At 58.6% G+C, this 1604-nt stretch overlaps 1 protein-coding gene across 1 annotated transcript in view; it reads left to right on the top strand.

Moving 5' to 3' along the window:
• The window catches only part of LOC105552188 (putative pregnancy-specific beta-1-glycoprotein 7), a gene marked incomplete at its 3' end in the record, with an annotated part of 52939 nt that extends 51700 nt beyond the window's left edge, over positions 1 to 1239 (top strand). Inside the window, exon 5 of the mRNA XM_011997774.1 lies at positions 1139 to 1239. Within this exon, the coding sequence (XP_011853164.1) occupies positions 1139 to 1239 (101 nt within the window). The remainder of the gene's footprint in view (positions 1 to 1138) is intronic.
• Positions 1240 to 1604: the final 365 nt, after the last annotated feature.

Genomic DNA, 1604 nt, shown 5'->3' with positions numbered 1-1604 from the left:
CAACATGACACTATGAGCACTCCTGACATCCAGGGACACCAGCAGGGTGTGGTACTTCGCCCTGGAGTCAGAATCCTGGGTTCTGGTCCCTGGGAGTGAGAAAATGAAAATGACTTGTCCCTACTCCCCTGGCATTGATCCTCCCGCCCTGCTGCTCCTTCTTCTGCTCCCAAGCCCATGTGCAGTGCTCAGCCCCAGACATCACTGCCCCCAGGATACGCACAGTGCCACCTACTGCACACACAGACAAACTCACTGAAGGTGACAAAAATCTGCGTTCGGGACCTCCGATTGTGAAGGAGGGAGAACAGTGAACGTGGAGCCACAGAGATTGGGACTCACAGGACTGGAAGGTGATGGAGCTGTAACATAACATATGTGTGACCTCGTTTGAAACGTGCAGATCCTTGTGGAATAAAACAGGTAGCCTGGCCTGGGACTTCGGCCACCCACACTTTTCTTCCAGTCCAGCAGAGGGCGGCAGAGTCCCTCCAGCCTGGAGCCTTCCCAGGGGATGCCGACCTCCCTCAGCAGAACCGGTAGCCAAGCAGGGTCCACCTTCACCAGGGTCACCTCGGCCGAAGTCCTCAACGTCCTCCATGCTCCCCACACGGACTCTGTCAGCTCCTCCCTGACCTGGCGGCCGCCAACCTAACACCACTCCTTCTGCAGGCAGCTCCTGCCCCACACACCTGCTCCTTCCCTGGGCTCAGTTAAAAAGACATCTCCCAGGGCAGCGCTGGGGCACGGGACACCACACTGCACGCCTTCCCCTCGTGACCTCCCTCCATCCTCATCAACTCTGTCTGTCGCTGCTCCCTAAATGCCCGCCTCTGCTCCATCTGTCCTATTCTGTGGGGCATCCTAGGCCAAGCCTAGTGCTGACACAGAACAGCGGCTGCCTGAGGGCCCACAGCCTCCCCGGGAATCCGTCAGGCACCCTGTGACCTGCTTGCCCGCTGCACCTCGTGGGGCCCAGAGCGCGTGTGATGGTCACACACAGGCACCACATAGGATGTGGCCACCTACCCCCGGCTGTCCCTTGGGAAGACAGACCTCTCCTGTGTCCCTGCCGGGAGAAGGGGGTATTATTGCTCTTAGCTCCGAGAACACAACTCACCCCCACCCGCCTTCTCAGGTGTGAGCAACGTCCCTCCAGAGAGGCTCTCTGGTGACTGCCTGCTCCTCCTCTACAGAGAGCAGCTTGGGCAGGTCAAAACCCTCAGGACAGACCCCTGGGTATGTCAGCACATGGAGGGCTGAGCCCATCACGACCACGGAGTAAGTCGGGGTGAATCTCTCCAGCTCTGAACCCCTGCTCTGTCCCAGGCTCCCCTTCCTGTATCTCAATTAGCCATGTTCCACGGGGTTCCTGCGTAACTCCCCACTTCCTCCTGCACCACCACGGGGAAGGTGTGGTGCCCACAGGACAATCAGATGGCAGGGAAGAGAGGACACCAAAGATGGTCAGGAAGAGATGAGAAACCCATCCACCAGTCCTAAGGGAGCAATAGAGTGACTGAGAACTGTCCCTTTGACTATGGGAGTCACAGCCCCCACTGAGCAACCAGCACAGGCCTCTCCTCCCAAGAGGCAGAGAGATT

The sequence above is a fragment of the Mandrillus leucophaeus genome, unplaced genomic scaffold, assembly GCF_000951045.1.
Source record: "Mandrillus leucophaeus isolate KB7577 unplaced genomic scaffold, Mleu.le_1.0 Scaffold546, whole genome shotgun sequence".
Taxonomy (NCBI): domain Eukaryota; kingdom Metazoa; phylum Chordata; class Mammalia; order Primates; family Cercopithecidae; genus Mandrillus; species Mandrillus leucophaeus.
This window is presented reverse-complemented; position numbering and strand designations above follow the sequence as displayed.